The sequence below is a fragment of the Mesoplodon bidens genome, assembly GCF_964165515.1.
Source record: "Mesoplodon bidens genome assembly, chromosome: 16".
NCBI lineage: Eukaryota > Metazoa > Chordata > Mammalia > Artiodactyla > Ziphiidae > Mesoplodon > Mesoplodon bidens.
Window position 1 is genome coordinate 39,852,749 of NC_138173.1, and position 16,868 is coordinate 39,869,616.

The window sequence follows — 16,868 nt, forward strand, 5'->3', positions numbered from 1 at the left end:
GGGACCTCAGTGAGAACCTATCCAAGGCAGCGGCATTGAAGATGCAGAGAAAGGGCTGGATCCAAGAGCTAAAGAGCCCAACTCGATAGATGCCGTCCCCTTCTGAGAGCTGGGGAGGGCAACTCCACGCTTTCCTGTTTGTGCCACTGGTGGCTTCTGGTGCTAGTAACAGGTTGGAGGATATCAGAGAAGCCCCTCGAAAGGAGATGAGTTAGGTGTGAGGGACCCTTAGATTTTACAGGTGAAGGTGTCTTGGGTCATTGGAAATTCTGGTCTGTCCAGTAGCACTGGAAAGACTCGGTCGGCGCTGGAGGTGGAAGAGGTGGGAGGCATCTGTGTGTAGGGTACGGTTGGAGCCATTGGTCGGTAAGAGTCGGGGAACATAGTGTGGGAAGGAGAAGCTGGCTGCGAATGGCGTCTGGGGAGCAGCCACATTTTAGAGGCCAGGCCAAGGGCAAGAAAGAGCCACAGGAAAGAGGACTTTGAAGATAAGCAGAATCCCCCAGTTAAGAGTTAGCAGTGATGAATGCCATGGAGGGGGACCTGGCCTGAAAAGAGGCCTTTGGCTGGGATGATTAGGGGTCCCCACTGCCTTGCACATTTACCAGTTAGAGAAAAAGAGTGGAAATAAGGTCCTGGCACGTTTTTATAATCATGGCCTTTATTAGAGATCAAGATTGGTCTCAGTCTTAGGAGTGAGGCAAACACTATTGAATAAGAGAGCGTTGAGTTACACCAGGCCTCCACACTAAGAGAAACAAAGCCCCTAATTATTTGCCTTGCCTGGTAGGAGAACATACACAGAACTTGAGATCACTGTGGAAGTAAAGCTCCCATATGCTGGTTAATAAGCTGCCCCAGCACCAGTTGTCTGATCAGCCTGGGTGAATTTGAGCACACCTTACCATAGCGTGGAAGCCACACCGGTGGGTGTGTGCTGCCTTGGCTCTCAGCCCTCACGTTTTTCCTTTTTTCTTCCTTTTATTTAAACAAAATCCGTACAACTGTCATTTGAAATCCAGGCCTTGACATTTTAAGTGGGTACTTGCCTAGATTTCCACAGGTGTGATTGCAAACCCATAAATTACAAGCTTTTGTCTCCTGGGACAAGGGTATAAAAGGGGCCTCTTGTACCCAGGTGAAGTGGTAAACTTGGCAGCTGCGGCAGGCCCTTTGCATGGCGATCGTGATGATAAGCATCTGTCTCCCAGCACCTGCCAGTGTTTGCCTGCCCCGCTGCAATGCCAGCTCTGCCCAGCTGTCTGCTGCTAGAGCAGCCCCAGCTGCCCGCCTGCCCTCCCAGGGGAATGGAGGAAGCCAGGGGAGGAGGAGGAAGAGCCCCACACGCCTGCCCTCTGGTGGGCGGGATGCACAGTGACAGCCAGCCCAGCCCTGACTGCTCCCGTGGTCTAGCGGCGCCCCCCCCGCCCCCCGCCCCCACCCGCACAGCCACTGACTGGTCCACGCAGGTGGAACCTGTCCTCCCTGCCCTCCCTGTGAAACCTAGGCCGACCTGTTCTGCCCTTTGTCAAGGAGCTGACATATACGTAGGTTTACACACTGCGGAAGCTCTAGCCTTCCCACTCTTGCCATGCCGTGAAAATCGTACATTTAATGGTGGCTGTATATTAGAAATCTGAACAAGTACTGGAATATGTTAAAGATTAGAAGTAGTTTTCATTTTGTAATTTTAATATATTCATTCATTGCCTAATTTTTTGATGGGGGGATATGAGCTTTTTAAAAAAATTCCTAATTTATGCCAGTTTGCATATGGATTTAATATAAAATGAACTAGTGGGTCTTCTTATATTTCATGTTACCTCTCCACCGTGCCGCTATTCCCACTTCATTGATGTAGAAGGAGAACAGCCCGCTGGAGCGCTTGGACTCCTTTCTTTCTTGAGACTTAAGGTGACTCTGTGCGCCCAGCAGACACTCAGTGAACGGCACTGACCTGAGGACCTGGGCCAGGGCTGGACTACAAGCTGCGGTGATGGGAACGCACAGCCCGGCCTTCCCTGCGGTCTTGGCTCCACCCTCCAGGCTGTGGGCTGTGCAGAGGGATGGGATGAGACTGGCTCTCCCCGTGATGCTTTTCTTCCTCCAGGAATGGATGAGTGGACAGATCAATAGAGATATAAAGATGTGTAGACATAAAATCAGAATTTATCTCGATAGCCATCCCTGAAATTTGATCCAGGGATATAAAGAGACCTGCGTTCTGGCTTCAGTCTTGCCACACTCTAGCTGTGTGTCTTTGAGAAGGCAGTCGCCTCTCTGAGCCTTCATTCCTCTGCTGTGAAATGAGGGGAATTGAAATTAACGATCTCTGAGGCCATGCCTCTATATCTAAAGTTATGATTCTTCGAAAGAATTAAAATTATTCCAGAAGGGAAGAGTCCATCATGATTTCACAACTGTTCCCATGCCTGGGTCAAGGTGACAGGTCCCCAAGAGGAAATGCAGCGGAAGAGATGGAGCTTAGGAATCCTTGAGGAGGATTCACTGTCAGTGGGTTCCTAAATCAAGGAATTCTGAAGAAACGTCATGGCAGGACGGGCAGTTTGGTTTGGTTGGGTTTTGGTGATTCACTTACAGTCACGAGGGGAAGCGGAGGCATGGCTGGAGGACCTGGCCCAACACTGCTTAGTCCAGACAGCCAGGAAGTTTTCCCCGACTTGTAGTTTTTTGACGCATTTTTAAACTTTGGATTCTTAAGTGCTATTTTTTTCCTTAAATTAGAGTATAATTTAGGGTGCAGGGGGGCCAGTGGGGCACACTCGGGGGGAAGCGGAGGTGATCCTGGCCTCTGGGTACCCATGGACCATGCCCTTCTCTTTTCACACCAGGACTCACAAGACATTTTTATTTTCCCTTTAGCTTCCTATATACTTAACTGAGAAAAACAAAAGCAACCAGAATTGGGGTCAGAGCGGGGCCACTGAGACTAAAAAGCAGCACCAAGCCCAGGGCAGCGGTGTCCCGCTGGGGTCTGCCACCTACACCTGGGTGTGTGTCCCCAATGCCCTCCGGCACCACTGTGACCCCAGACTGAATGAAACTGCTTTTTCATTCAGAAATCCTCTTCCCCTCAGAAGCTGACAAGCTAAGTCCTTTTAACTCATTCTAGTGATGGCGGCAGGGTGCAGAGGATGGGCTGTGAAAATCAGGCCAAAAAGAAAAAAAAGAAATACAATGTAGAGTCCTATACGTCCTCTTAGGCAGAACCTGTAGAGCTGTTCAGAAAACGCATCCCACCTGATCCCACATCTAGAAATGATCTTCACTCTGACAGTGGAGTCACAGTGGTAACTGTGGCCTCATCGGAACTCTTCTTGCCGAAAGCTTTAGGGGTGCTGCCCCCCGGGGTTCACCTCTGCCGCATCCAGCCATTCTGTAACCGGCATCCCGGGAGAGAAGGCAGAAATGCGTCGAGCCATCGTGTATGAATTCCCATTGAAACGCTGAAGCTCCGGGAAATGGGATTTTTTTGTGCACCCTCACTTATAAAATGGTCTTGTGCTTGCTTTTCTCTTCCAGGCTTTCACTACCTTCCTGTGTCTGTACGGCATGGTTTGGTACGCGGAGCACTGTGGTCACCGAGAAAAGGTACAGAAGGGAGGGTGGAGATGGCCTTGTATGTAAACCAACCACGTCCTGCTGGGCGCGTTAGCCCAGAGCACATGCACGTGAGGATGTGGCATGTAGCCGGGTGTCAGCCTCCCTGCTTTAGAAATGTAGCCAGTTCAGAATTCACTTCCTATCAGTTGCCATCCTTGCTCGTGACTGCCCTATTCCATAGGTCAGGACTTTTATCCTCATTTCTTAAGGGGGTTAAAGCTTAATTATTTGTTTATATATATATATATATATTTTTTTTTTTTTTAAATTGCATGGCAAGCCCCAGAGCAGTTTTTGAAAAGCTAGGTCTTTCACTCCGTCCAGGCCTCTTCCTGTATCCCAGCCTGGGGCTCCCATCCGGAAACTCCTGCCCTGCCCACTTCATAGTAGATGAAGATTAAGGTAGAGGATAGATGTGAGTGGGCTTAAAATGCCGTAGCAGTCTTGTCAACTGTATTTTTTTTTTAAGTAAAAATAACAGCTTTCATCCTTTATTCATACTTTTAGTCTAAGGAGCTAGAGGTGCTTCCTAGAAGATGTATTCTGCATCACCTGGGATATAGCCTTGATCTTATAGCTGAGAGCATAAGCGTGAGGTCATCCTGCACTTGCTGGTGGGGATCCCCAGCCCGGGAGAGGCCAGGGTTGAGCAGCCTCGCTTGTTTGCTGGCCCCCCTCCTGCTGGGAGCACTTGAAATTCCACCACTAAGCCTGCCTCTCTCCCTAGACCTACTCAGAGTGTGAAGATGGCACCTACAGCCCTGACATCTCCTGGCCTCACAGGAAAGGTACAAAAGGTATCTCTCTCTTGCTCATTGTTAAAAACTCTCCTGGGTCCTCTCCCTCCCAAGGCCCAGTAAAGGGATTTAGCATCAGTATTTATCTTCCGAATGTTGATAAATATATGCCCTGAAGGGTCTCAAACCTACTCATCGCATGTCTCCTGTTACTTATTAAGAAACGTGCAAAGTGCTCACGGGTTCTGCCGAAGAAACTTGCTTCGTAAGAAGAGGTGCCACGTGGTTCTGCCTTTTCTGAGACAGGAAAACGTAACAAGATCCCACTGTCTCAAGCATCCTGATGGGGATGTTCTTCCTCTTGGCTTTCATTGTGAGTGAAAAGCGTTAGGAAGAGTTGTGTGCCAGGAGGAGAAACCTTTCCAAAGAGGTGGATCGACTTAATCGTGTTCATTCAAGAGATAGACCAGCATGAGAGGGATCTCAACAGTGTAGTCAGGGATCTCCCACTGGCCTCTCTCCAAGCAGCATTTTGGAAAGATTTGGGGCCACCTGGTTATCTTAAAGAATTTGACTTGTAGAACAGTGACCCAGAGGAGGCTCCACTGGATAGTAATTCCATGTCAGTTATGAGCTGATTGTGGGCTTGACTGAAGGAAGAGAACTGAATGTCAGAGACCATGAATTTTAACCCACAGAATTGCTCAGAGAAGTGGGGACAAGGGAGGGGAGAGCACTGCTGAGGCAGTTGCTCTCCTGAGTTCTTCTGGGGTGAAGCTCATCACAGCTGTCCCTGGGGAAAACACTACCGAGTGCTGGTCACCCTGAGATGATTTCTCCTGAATCAGCAACCTATTATGGAATGCTGATGGAGGTAGGCACAGGGGTTCCCCTGGGCTCCCTTATTCAGAACCACCCTAGAGATCAGTCCGTGGCAATTCCGGTTTCTCCACTGAAAAGACTAAAAGAAACAAGCAATGGTAGAGATATATTTAAATGAAAGGTAGACAGTTTAAAAAAAAAAAATCTGAGCCCTGGAGCAGAGAACCTTTTGGCTTAGCTGCTAAGCCAGAGGTTTTCCACGTGCTCAGCCCGAGGCCAGAGCCAGCCTAATGCCAGAAAATTCCAATGACCTTCCAGGCCTTACACACCCCTACCCGGCATGCCCACCCTCACCCCACCACTACCCTGGCTCCACCCTCCACCTGGCTGATGCCTGCTGATTGCCCAGCACTCGGCCAATGTAGACGTCTCTCTCTAAGCTCCCACACAAATGATAGAGCGTGACAGACGACACCGTCCCTGCAGACTGAGCTTCTTGAGGGCATGTCGCATCTTCAGTGTATGGCTCTGGGGCTGCCTGTCATAAGCAGCAGCAGGGGCCTGATTTGTAAAGGTGGCTTCCAGATCAAACCATTGAGGGCATGTAATATCTTTGATTTTTGCCAAGTCAAGAATCCATTCCAATTTAGGTATTTAGAAACCACGGTGTGTAACAGGTCAAGGTGTGGACACCTAGTTGATGCTAAGGTAGACTCGACACCCGTGTGGTTTGTTTTAATTGTCCCTCCTTTGTGCTTCGATGTTATTTGTGCTCTCACTTCTGGTCCCCATCACCATGACCATGATCCACCCTAAGGTGTGAACGTAAATATCCTCAGGAAGCTCCTGAGGAGCTCTTTGTGGAGCCATGGCTTGCACACCCTGGCCCCAGCTGTGCTAGCTCAGTGCCGGGGCTTCTGTGCCTTGATTCATTAACGAGGCCACTAGATGGCGCACAAGGACCAGTGGAGGAGCGGTGGGGCGGCCCGGACAGGGAGAACCAGAATCAGAGGCTTCAGAAGCCCCAAGCCGGGAGCCTACGGCCCACAGTGACGGTGTGTCCCGATTCCTTTGGCCAGGTTCTGAAGATGGCCCACCCAAGCATCCAGGCAACAGCGAGAGCCATTCTTCCAGAAGAAGGAATCGACATTCCAAGTCAAAAGTCACCAACGGAGTTGGAAAGAAATGAAGGACCCTGGTTAATCAAAGATGTTCCAGGGAGTGCCTCAAACTGGGAGGGGACGGAATCGGCTGGACCTCCCTGGGGGGAGGCCGAAATGCATAGCGTGAACGGGAAGGAGCGGGGGCTGGGAGGGGTCATTATTTGAGAGCATAAGTCTTGTTGCCCACAGACCCGGCCACACGGGGCAGACCACTGCTGGGGGTCCTTCGCCACTCGGGTGTCTCTTGTAACTTCAGCACTTGGCACGTGGTCACCGGTAGCAGGACAGTGCTCAAAGGAGAGGGTAGCTATTTACTCAGTTGCCAGAAGCAGTTCTGTGCTTGCGTGTGTTGTGGATGCAGTTTAAACATCTTCACTCAGGCAGGGCACCAACCAGACAGTTGACGGACTGGTCACCAGGTTTTATTTTTCTGAATCTGCCTTTCCGTTTGACTGACTGGTTTAAGTCCAGGCCACTTATCTGTCTTTTATTTTGTTGTTTCTTATTTTTATGTCAGGATGCTTACAAGCCTTCAGAAGCCACTGCTGAAGTTGAATTGGGGGAGGTTTCTCTTTTTTTTCTAGAGGAAAAAAAGTGGGGGAGAGTTTGTGTTACACTTTAGCAGCCTTCTCCCCTTTTTAGGACCTGAAACTACACAGCGGTGGGTGGAAACCAGGCTGAAGAAAGGTTAGCTACCCACGTAGGATCCTGGGCTTCAGATCGGAACCTTTTTGTTCCCTTTCCAATGTCGCTTGTCCAGACTTATCCACAGTGCATAGGCGTGGACCTGCGGAGAGGCAGTGCTCACCGCAGCCCCTCCCCTCCAGGTGCCTTTTCCATTTTGTTTGTTTTCCTTCCATGGTGTGTTGCTGACATTGTCTTTTAGTCCCATGTGAGGTGCTGGTGAGTATTCCCTTTCATCCATCCGTGCCATGCTCTAGAACATTGACCCTGAGAGTTCACCACCTCTGATGGATCCCTGTTTTAAATAAAACGGTTCACGTTAAAGCCCATCAAATTCGGTCTCTGTAAAGTGCTCATTTCTTTGCCTCTTATTGGTATTTTCCACTATTTGTAAGCCATCACTATATTTTTCAAGTGACTTTAGGATAATAAGAATGTGTATGTGTTTTACGTAGTGAGAAGAAAAGAGAAGAAAATGTGTACTTTAGAGGGCTTACAGACACATATGTCCCTTTTCCTAACCTTCCCAAGTGATCAGTAGGAAATGAACCAGATAGTCATTGTTTTCTTACTAGAGTAATGGTTACATCAACCAAGCTGGATTTTTTTTTCTCTAGCAAGTGGCCGGTACCCAGTTGATTTTCCTACAGATATAAACTTGCTGAAAGCAACCCTTTTGTTCCCTCATTTCACAGAGCACAAAGGTTTCGATGTCTTTTTCCCCTTTAAGGAAGTCTTTACCCATAGAAGTGTCATGTTTTTCTTTTCCTGCAAAAGAATCCCAGGGTGAAGGGGTTAAATGAGTCACGCAAAGCGAGGATCACCTGCTGTGCTCGTCGCCAGCAGAGAAAGTGTCGCCAGTCACTGGGCTGGTGCGCCGCCGGGTTGTGCCGGCCCTGCGGTCCCAGCAATGGTCCCATCCTTCCCGTGATAGTCCTGAAGAGAGGCAAAGAAAGAGGTGCTTGTCCCATAGACCACGTGCTCTTTTATCACCCATCAGAGAGGCCTTTTTTTTTTTTTTTTTTTTTGCGGTACGCGGGCCTCTCACTGTTGTGGCCTCTCCCGTTGCGGCGCACAGGCTCCGGACGCGCAGGCTCAGCAGCCATGGCTCACGGGCCCAGCCGCTCCGTGGCATGTGGGATCTTCCCGGACCGGGGCACGAACCTGCGTCCCCTGCATCGGCAGGCAGACTCTCAACCAGTGCGCCACCAGGGAAGCCCCGAGAGGGGCCTTTCTTAAACAGAGGTACAATGTAAAATTTGTTTGACTTTGAAAGTAGGTGAGTTTGTTTCGTTTTGCTTCTCCGAGCACTTCTGTGCATCACGGACGTCGTGTACATCGTCGGCCTCAACTCCACTTCCTCGTGCTGGGCCACCTCCCTGAGTGTCTCCAAGTTCGTTTTCTGGCTCTTTAACCCTCCTCTGATCAATAGCCGGGTGCAGCTGAAGAAGACGTTTCCTTCTCCAAGGCCGGCCTAGGGGAGGCACCTGCCTACCTGTGATGACTTGGATTTCCTTGGGTCACGTGAAAGCAGAGTGCATGTGAGACAGTCTTTCCTCAGTGGCTTTGTACGGAACAGCCGGGAAAGTCCTCAGCTGCTTTCCGTATCCTTTCTTTGAGTTTAATCTTTTTTTTTTCCCTTTCAGTAGGAGCTCTTGACTACAGTGTTTCCAAAACTAGTGCTTCCCTTACCAGACAGATCCACGGCTGCCATTCCTCCTAGAAACTGTGCTGCTGGGTTTGGTCTACCTTTTCCAGTCATTTCTATGCAAATGGGCTTCACATTGATGAAACGTAAAATTTTCCTTGTCACCTATGTTTACTAAAGGTCGCCTTTAGTCCCTTTCATCAGAGTTGTCATTTAGTATCAGAAACGATTTGATTGCAAGTGATCTCACATTTGCCATTTACAAACTGCCCTCTTAAAAGGCACCATTGTTTTGGACGTAATACGCGAAGAATTCTTTACGTATATTTCTCTGTAATGTAGCATGGCATGGAGTGTTGAGTACTTTTTCTTTTTTGTCATTCTTGGTCTTTCCGTGGCCTTTCCCTGCTTTTCTTGTGTCTGTTTTCACCATTTGTAAAAGCCTTGGCCAAACTGCTGCCATAGCAATGCTAGGACACTTCATTGACCTGTTTTAAGCATTTTGATGATAAAAGACATCCTATAAATGCCAGTCTTATTTTCACCATGACTGCTTCTGTAGTGAGCTCATGAGTAAAGTACTCACCTAGGAGAAATAAAATTCTTTACCAAATACATCAGGTTCAGCCCTATGGGTCTCCCTTTGGAAATGGACCCTTGGGTTGCCTTATTTGTTGATAATAGTGCAGTTAGTCAGGCCCTTACAGGGGGAGCTAAATGCAGGGTGGAAAAGAAAAAAATTAACCATTGGAAACCAGAGGAAGTGAGCACTTTAAACGGGGGATTAATTTGTGTGCTCTGTGCTCTTTTAATTATGCTTAGTGTTACCCGCGTGTTCACCGGGTGGGCTTCACTTACAGAGCTTTTAATTGCTGTGAAAACCAGGTATCCCCCAGGTTGGTAATTGCAATCCTCAATGTATTTCCCACTTTTATGATTGAAATCAAGATGTGAGGAGAGCCAAGACTTCTGTTCATCAGTGTTTCATTACAGGTGCATCTCTTGCCTTCATTATGCATGTGCATTGCAAGGGTTATATTTGAGATTTGGTTCTTTGTGAGTTTCAGCATTAGTAATGGCTCAGACCAATGGGCTTCAGAGTCTGGTTGCTAGCCCATAATAGATTTTTACAACATTTCACTTTATCACATTTTATTCTAAACCTGATGCTAGGACTATCACAGGTGAAGGTTACAAAATTTTTAAATTTAACTCTGATATTACCTTTGATGCAATAAATACCTACAGCTTTTTTATTTTGCTGTCTTCTGTGAATTTAGAGGAATTATTTATTAATGTCTACCAAAGAAGGGGGAAAATAGTTGGATGTGTATATTTTTGGTTTTTGTTTTTTTAGTGTGTGGGAATGCTGAAATGTAAAATTTTCCTTGTCACCTATGTTTACTAAAGATCACCTTTAATCCCTTTGAGAAATTCATCTGCAATTTTGTCTACCTTGACGTTACCTTTCTTCCATCCCCTTCTCATAAACCCAGTGAGGACAGAAACATAATTCCGTAAAAAGAATTTGCCTGAGAGTTTTGCTTTCCCAGCTGATGGCAACCAACCACCCAACCTCCTTAGCCATTCTGGGCTCATGCTTGAACCTCCTGTGCCCCAGGTGTTAATTTTGTTTGCTTGTTTTGTTATTGGAATGCTCTGAAAATGTTCTCCAAGGGCCTGCAGATTGTGGGCACCCATATGCCCCAAATAGCAGGAAGGTTTTCTCCGATGTGCCTGGCCTCCTGTCCCTCCACACAGTCTCCCCAGGGCCTCAGATACCAGTGTTCCTGTGTAGCCCTTTTCTGGACGCTGAGTAAAGGGGACTCGTGTGGCTTTACAACACAGGAAATAAGGTTTGTTTGCCTTTAAAAGAAAAGTAGAGAAACCTGAGACCAAAGACCTAAAATATTGCATTCTCATGTCTGAAGTATACATGTTACAGCCTTAATTACAGTGTCAAATTGCAGGCAGGATTTATGTTACAATCCATACTGGAAAATCTGGACTGTAAACCTTCTTGTTCCCACTTGCCTGACTCAGTCTCATCAATCCGACTACATATTCACGGGCTGATTAGGTATTTTATGGGTGCAACCTGGGAAAGGCTTATGAAGATCCCCAGGTTTCAAAATGTTGAGAATCCTCTACCTTCTCATAGACTGTGTGAAATCCAGGCCAGGAGCAGAGGGATGAGTTCACTAGGGCCACCGCTAACAAATCTTCCAAAGGCATTTGAAGGACTGGGATCCTTCGAAAGACCTCTGGATGGGGCTCTTGGAAACCCCTCCTTCCCTCGAGTCTCCCTAGTGGCCACCGTAGCACTCAGCTGGCTTTGCTGGAGAGTCAAGTGCCAGAGCAGCACTTCTAATTCCAGGGAAAGGGGGTCCCTGTGACCCCCCCCCACACACACACACACCCCTGTGACGTATGTGTGTTCTTCAGTCCTGTGAGTTTGCTGTTAATCCCTGTTTTCCTGGGTCATGCGGCTTAAGTACTTGACCCAAGAGTACACAGCCACTAGGGGACGTCAGATCAACCCAGGGCCTTATGCTCTTTCTCCAACTCCAGGCTCCTTGTCTTAATTCTTGGGCACATGTCTTAAGCCCCATTACCGGACCCGAGCCTCCATCTATCCCCCTGCCTTGCTCCCAGACAGCCTCAACAAATGGCTGATGAGGATCCCCTGGGGGCGCCCATGCCTTTGCCTCCCCTACCCCTGGTGCTCGCTTTATAGCGATGGCCAAACCTCCAGGCCACTGCAGATGTTGATCCTCGGTGTGATTTCAGCTGGTTGCACGCTTGGTGGAAGGAATAACTGGTGTCTCACGCTCCTTGAAGCAGGCTCCCATCTCTCTCCATTTGGGTTCTTTTCCCGATGTTTTGGTGCATTCTGCAAACTGTCAGAGGGCAATTCCTCCTGCCCGTAGCAGCTCCCTCTGCCCTCAGGAATCTGATTTACAATCTGGCGAGGCCATAAACCTCTGCTCTTCACTTCTGAAAAACAGCAAAGTATGGGAAAGAATGTAAATTATAAATACTGAATTCCTATGGTCAGCAATAATGTAACAGCCTGGGTTGTTGTGTTTTGTGTTTTTTTCTTTAAATATGGTATCCATATGGCTTTAATTTCTAAGGGCCTGCCACCATCACTATATTTCTAAGGAGAACAGATAACAGTGAAATATCCCACTGGGTTAGAGTGTTTTTTCTAAAATGAGAAATAGCATTTTCTGATGACTCACTGGCCCAAGATTGAAATGCCTCTCTTCACAGAGAGGGATAGGACCGTAGGTGACAGTGACACCTCCACAGTCGTCAGCCTGCCGATTGGTCACTCTGCTCCGAACCAACCCCTGGTGGTGTCACTTAGCAAGCCCCACCCCCAATTTTGACTTTCCAGGAGGAGGTTTTTTCTGTAAGATGTTTTGAAATTCTCTTCCTGTCCCTCTTAGCAGTCAAGGTCTGCTCACTCACTGGGAACAGACTTCTTACTTCTACTTGCCCCGCTGCTGCAAACAGTGAAAACAGCTGCAAACTCATCCTGAAGACCAAACGGCGGCTGGGTTTGAATTTTCATTCCTGGGGTGGGTCAGCTCCAGGCTTAGACGTCACACGCAGGGCAGAAGCAGCTGCTTGCTCCTCTGAGGCAGGAAGGAGCCGCTGGTCACCAGGTGAATTCCTGCTACCCTTCTCTGACCACAGAATCCAGGACCTGAGATCATTCTGCTGGTCTTCAGCATGTTTGCCCTTAAACCCAACCTCGTCCCAGTTCAAAATGATGGGTGAAAGCTGCAAAAACACCCAGGGTCCCAAGCTACTGTGAGAACAGCCCAAGTCTGCCAGAGCATCTATTAAAATTGATGGGTTTGTGTTTTTCTTTGTGTGGTCAGGAAGTGTGCGGACAGCAGAGGAGGGTGCGTGAGAACATGATGCTGGAGATCACAGGCGTGTCCACCCACAGAAATATATAGGCTCACAAGCACCTATTCACTCCCACGCTCGCCTTCATGTCTTCCTGTCATTTTCTTTGGACCACATTTGATTCACAAAATGCCGGGCTCAGCTTCAGCATGGGACTAGCCAGACCACACGTAGGGCGTGGAGGAGAGGGCCAAGGTTCTCAGAAATCTCTGAGTGGATGTTATGTACGTTTTGACGATCGGGATAACCTCAGCTGCAGGTCCATTCCTCAAAATTGTGTCTCTGCCAGAAGGTTTTGTGTATGTATATCTAAGTAATTTCAAGAGAAGGTGAAGATAAGCCCAGCGGTGATGGCCATAGAATATGTACACGTCAACTGATGGGTAATTTTATGTGTCGACTGGACTAAGGGATGTCCAAACAGCTTGTAAAGCATTATTTCCGGATATGTCGGTGAGGGTGTCTCCGAAAGAGATTGGCATTTGAATCAGTAGACAGAGTAAAGCAGATTGCCCTCCCCAGTGTGGGCAGGGCTCATCCGATCTATTGAGGGCCTGAATAGAATAAAAATGCAGAGGAAGGGTGAATCTGTTCTCTCTCTGCTTGATCTGAGACATCCCTCTTCTCCTCTTGGATGTTGTTGCTCCTGGTTCTCAGCTTTCAAAACTCAGACTAGGACTTAAACTCCCCCTTTGCCCCACTACACACACACAGTTAAGCCTTTGGACTTGGACTGAATCACAGCGCCTGCTTTCTTGGTTCTCCAGCTTGCAGACAGCAGGTTGTGGGACTTCTAGGCCTGCATAGCTGTGAAAGAATTCCTATAATAGCTCTCCTCATATGTATAGACATATATATATATGTGTGTGTGTGTGTGTGTATCTCTCCTGTTGGTTCTGTTTCTCTGGAGAACCCTGACTAATACAGCCAGGCTTATATTTAGACTAAGGTTTGTAAGTAAAAATTATAAAGGGAAATGAGAAAATTGGAGTCCTTGAGTAATGAATCCTCCAAAATATGATTGCTGGCCTGTAAATCAACTTGTATTGCCACTGGTTTTTCAGATAACATTGCCGCGAACAGCAGAATTGCCATTTAAGTTTAGAACAAGGGCATACATACACCTTCTGGTACGCTGCTGCAGAGATGGCCAGTGCCGTGAAATCTACCCCAGATGGGTATAATAGAGTGGCCCAAGGACAAAAACAGAAGTCCACATCATACACTGGACTCATTGCCTCAACCTCTCCCACCTGTCCTATTCTGACCCTTGGTTTTTAAAAAATCATTGCACCACAGCCATACCACCCTGAATGCACCCGATCTCATCTAAAAAATCATTGCAAACAGTCAGTTGTATCTTGTTTAAAACAAAAATCCTTTAATGAGCAGCTGCTCAGACAGAGAGGGGAAAAGAATGTTTAGTTTTTCCAAATAAATTTCTGTATATTTAGTGTGTTGGCATCACCCAACTGCTCTTCTGTTGAGACGCTAATGTGACTGGCAGGTAGTGTTTTTGCCCTACGTGGCAAAATAATTAATAGTAAAACTAACGCTAACTATGTGCTGGACACCGTGCTTGGTGCTTTCCCTGGATCATCTGATCCGTCCCTCATGAGATCCTTATTGGAGGACAGACTGGAGAGGCCTTACAGAGAGAAGCGGTGGGGCTGGTACCTGATGAGCAAGGAGTTGTGGGCTTGAGCCCACACTCCTCGGCATCTCACGGATCAGCAAGGTCCGACTCAGCCATGTGTCCAGCATCAGCTCCTGCTCACCCCCTGCACCCCCTCGTGCCCTCCACCCCACACTGATAGCACTCTGGGACCCCCGCCCACCATCTCCATGGCCCACCAAATACACCACATTTTCAGGCTCCACAGCATCTGTGACACCCCTGGAACGTCTGCCCCTGGCACTCTGCCTGGTAAGTTTCATCGTCCTGAAAAATCTCAGCTCAGACACTGTGCTCTGTGAAAGTCCCCTGATCCCTGATGTGCATGGGCATGCTCCTTCCCTGTGTGTTGTGTCCACCTCTGAGTGACAGTTCTGTCTCATGTCTCCTGGACTCAGCCCAGGTTCCTAGCAGTGTTCATCCCCAACACCCAGGCCAGAGCAGGTGCTCAGTAAATGCTCTGAATGAGCACCTGAGTGAGTGGGGCTGTGGGGCAGAGGCCAAGGACCACCCCTTCCAGGATGGACACGAGGTGTGGGCGGCTGTTCCACTTCCCTCTGGTTCCACGAGAATCCTGCATGGAGTCCTCCAGCCCAGCTGCACGTTAGCCTGCAGTTGGGTCTGCCGTTAAGTCCAGCTGCCTCCACTCTTTATTTTTATTTTTTTAAATGATACCATCATCCATTTCATGATATTTATTTACTTGCTTGTTTATTTATTTAGCCAGGCTTTGCAGCATGTGGGGTCTTAGTTCCCCGACCAGGGATCAAACCCATGTCCCCTGCAGTCCTGCAGTGGAAGCGTGGAGTCTTAACCACTGGACCACCAGGGAATTCCCCCTCTTTATCTTTAAAGAGTTTTTCTTTTAAGAGGAGTTTTTAGTTCACTGAAAACTTGAGCAGAATATACAGAGAGTTCTCTCCTACCCCCTGCCCCTATTCATGCAGAGCCTCCCCCATTATCAGATCCGCCACCAGAGTGGGACATTTGTTACAGTTGATAACCTGCATTGATGCATCGTTATCACCCAGAGTCCACAGTTTACCTTACAGTTCACGCTTGGTATTGTACACTGTATGGGTTTAGACAGATGTGTAATTGACAAATACCTACCGTTTTAGTGTCATACAGAGTATTTTCACTAAAAATCCTTTGTGCTTTGCCTATTCATCCCTGCCCCCCACCCCAGAATTTCAGGCAACAACTGACCTTTCTACCGTCTCCATAGTTTTGCCTTTTCCAGAATGTCATATAGTTGGAATCATTCAGGATGTAGCCTTCTCAGATTGGCTCCTTTCACTTGGTAATATGCATTTGAGTTTCCTTCATGCTTATTCATTTTTAGTGCTGAATAATATTCTGTTGTCTAGATGGACCAGTTTGTTTATCCACTCACTTACCAGAGGACATCTTGGTTGCTTCCAAGTTTTGGCAATTGTGAATAAAGCTGCTATAAACATTTGTGTGCAGGTTTTTGTGTAGGCATACATTTTCAACTCCTTTGGGTAAATACCAAGCAGTGCAGTTGCTAGATCATATGGTAAGAGTGTATTCACTTTTGTAAGAAACCACCAAACTGGCTCCCAAAGTGGCTGTACCATTTTGCATTCCCACCAACAAAGAATGAGAGTTCCTGTTGCTCCACATCCTTTCCAGCATTTGGTGGTGTCGGTGTTCTGGATTTTGGCCATTCTAATAGGTGTTTCGTGGTATCTTGTTGTTTAAATTTGCATTTCCCTGCAGGCGTGATAGACCTGCCTCTACTTCTTCAGCCTGTGCTTTTACCTATGTGCATTGGGCCCACACCCTGGCATTTCGGAGGGCTGCCTTGCTTACTTTTTTTTTTTTCTCTTAAACTTCCACCAGCAGTGGAAATAGGCAGAGCCCCTTTGGAGTGTTAATCAGAAAATACCTTGTTTCCAAGTTTCTTAGGACAGCTTTCCTTTGAAGGCGATGACTAGGGACCACTTCTTGATTCTCAGCACAAGGGCTGGGACAGGTACCAAAGGCATCCACTCTCCTGCCCAGCACCTGTTTTGATATTGCAAGGTCCCCAAAAATGCTCTGATTTTCTTCCTTGGTTCCTGATTCATCCAAGTTTTGTGGGGCCCTCCATTTGGGGTTCAATATTGTAGAGGTCCTTTTGAAGAAAAAATAATATAAAAAGCTCTTACTCTTGAAATTTGATTTTTAAAAAAGCAAATGCCACATGGCCCCAATGCTAGGCTACCTCCCAGAGGCTTGGAAGAGGCCAAGTGAAAGGGGACTCAAAAGCGTTAAGCGTCACTAACTTTTCAGTGAATCTGCCTCCACTGGAACCTGAACGAATTGCGATTCACCTGCTGCAGGTTCAAATAAACCACATCTCGGATTCTTCCAATTCATTGCTCAAACTGCAAGATGCCATTATCAGCAGGAAGTGCAGCCTTTCCGCCCTGAGGCTTTTTTCCACCCCATCCAAACTCTCCAAGAACATTTCGGACTTGTTCCATGAACTGAGTCCAAGAACTGGGCACTGGAGCACGCTGACTCAGGTGCTCCGTCTCACAGCGTGGTGAACAATTGTCTACTCGGCCATGACGCTTTGTCAG

At 47.7% G+C, this 16,868-nt stretch overlaps 1 protein-coding gene across 1 annotated transcript in view; it reads left to right on the forward strand.

Annotated features, from left to right (window-relative positions):
* PTDSS1 (phosphatidylserine synthase 1) overlaps positions 1-7,364 on the forward strand; it is a 67,970-nt gene extending 60,606 nt beyond the window's left edge. Inside the window, exons 11-13 of the mRNA XM_081258752.1 lie at positions 3,544-3,612; positions 4,352-4,421; positions 6,263-7,364. Of these exons, the coding sequence (XP_081114878.1) occupies positions 3,544-3,612; positions 4,352-4,421; positions 6,263-6,372 (249 nt within the window). The 3' untranslated portion in view covers positions 6,373-7,364. The remainder of the gene's footprint in view (positions 1-3,543; positions 3,613-4,351; positions 4,422-6,262) is intronic.
* Positions 7,365-16,868: the final 9,504 nt, after the last annotated feature.